This window comes from Peromyscus californicus, unplaced genomic scaffold (genome assembly GCF_007827085.1).
Source record: "Peromyscus californicus insignis strain IS unplaced genomic scaffold, ASM782708v3 Scaffold_4__1_contigs__length_199733344, whole genome shotgun sequence".
In the NCBI taxonomy this organism is placed as follows: Eukaryota; Metazoa; Chordata; class Mammalia; order Rodentia; family Cricetidae; genus Peromyscus; species Peromyscus californicus.
This window is the reverse complement of record NW_026294562.1, coordinates 97976591-97978185: the sequence shown is the minus strand read 5'-3', so window position 1 is coordinate 97978185 and position 1595 is coordinate 97976591. Positions and strand designations below refer to the sequence as shown.

General features: G+C 40.2%; 1 protein-coding gene across 1 annotated transcript; it reads left to right on the top strand.

Moving 5' to 3' along the window:
• Nucleotides 1-213: 213 nt before the first annotated feature.
• Nucleotides 214-1152, top strand: LOC128094364 (olfactory receptor 52E8-like). The gene has a single exon (XM_052712691.1). The coding sequence runs from the start codon at nt 214-216 to the stop codon at nt 1150-1152; it is 939 nt and encodes a 312-aa protein (XP_052568651.1).
• Nucleotides 1153-1595: the final 443 nt, after the last annotated feature.

Sequence of the window (1595 nt, the reverse complement as noted above, 5' to 3'; positions counted from 1 at the left end):
TTGGGTGTAAGTGAGCAGTGTTACTAGGATTATTTATACAAAACTGAAGAATGGGGGAAAAACTCAAAGGCCTTAGGAGAAATGTATTTTTAATATCAACACATTGTTTGAAGACTCTTTAAATTTTTGTAGCTCTCTATTAAGCCTGGATGAACTGTCCCATGGAAACTGACAACAGCTTTTAAACCATGCCCAGCTTCAGCCTGCAAAAGAATGCCCTTGCCCAATGTCACTGAGGCCCACCCTCTTTCCTTCCTGTTGCTGGGGATTCCAGGACTGGAAGCTGCACAGTTCTGGCTGGGCTTTCCATTCTGTGTTGTGTATCTGATCGCTCTTGTTGGAAACTTTATCATTCTGTTTGTCATATGGACTGACAGGAGCCTTCACCAACCCATGTTCTACTTTCTGGCTATGCTGTCTATGATTGACCTAAGTCTCTCTACTGCTACCATCCCTAAGATGTTGGGCATCTTCTGGTTCGGCCTCCAGGAGCTGTGCTTTGGATGTTGTGTTGCTCAAGTCTTTTTCATCCATTTCTTCACAGTCATGGAGAGCATCATACTCCTTGCCATGGGCTTTGATCGTTATGTGGCTATTTGCAACCCTCTCAGGTACACCATGATCCTCACCAACAGAGTCATTGGTGTGATTGCTATGGTCGTGGTTATAAGAAGCCTATGCATGATTGTTCCCATCATTTTTCTCCTCCTGAGGCTGCCTTACTGTGGACACAGAAACATCCCACATACCTACTGTGAGCACATGGGTGTGGCACGACTGGCCTGTGCCAGCATCAGAGCCAATGTCTATTATGGTCTTGGGAATATTTCCATTTTGTTTCTGGATGTGCTTCTTATTATAGTTTCCTATTCTAAGATCTTATATGCCGTTTTCCACCTCCCTTCTCAAGATGCTCGTCTGAAGGCTCTTAATACATGTAGCTCCCATATCTGTGTCATCTTAGCCTTCTTTGGTCCAGCTCTTTTCTCCTTCCTCACTCATCGCTTTGGTCATAACATCCCTCAGTATATTCATATCCTCCTGGCCAATCTCTATGTAGTCATCCCTCCTGCCCTCAACCCAGTCATTTATGGGATCAGGACCAAGCAGATCCAACAGAGGGTAAAGATTCTTTTGGCTAAAATAAAATGAGTGAGAGGTAATTTGTTCAAGTAATGGGAGGATAAGGTCTAAAAGAACTTGAATTAATAATAAAAAGTAATAATTAATTTTACTAAAATTGAACATCAGCATCTCACTGTGTAGCCCAGACTGACTGCCATCCTGAAATTTTTATGTCTCAGCTTCCCTAGTGACTGGTATACTACAGATTTATATTTATAATACATATTATATATAGTATAATAGATTTATATAGATCTAAATATTATACATATATACATATGTTGGTGGCAGCTGTTGAAGTCATGATGTATCCTCTATTGAAACCTGGTATAATATTGATATATAATATGTATAATACATATACACATATTATACATATAAATGTTGATGGTGCTTGTTGAAGACATGCTGTATCCTGTATTGAAACCTGGCAGAATATGTCTTTCAACAGCAAGTTTCAAGGAAGAGTG

Coding starts and splice junctions, on each gene's coding strand:
- LOC128094364 (XM_052712691.1), top strand. CDS start 214: ATGCCCTTGCCCAATGTCACTGAGGCCCACCCTCTTTCCTTCCTGTTG.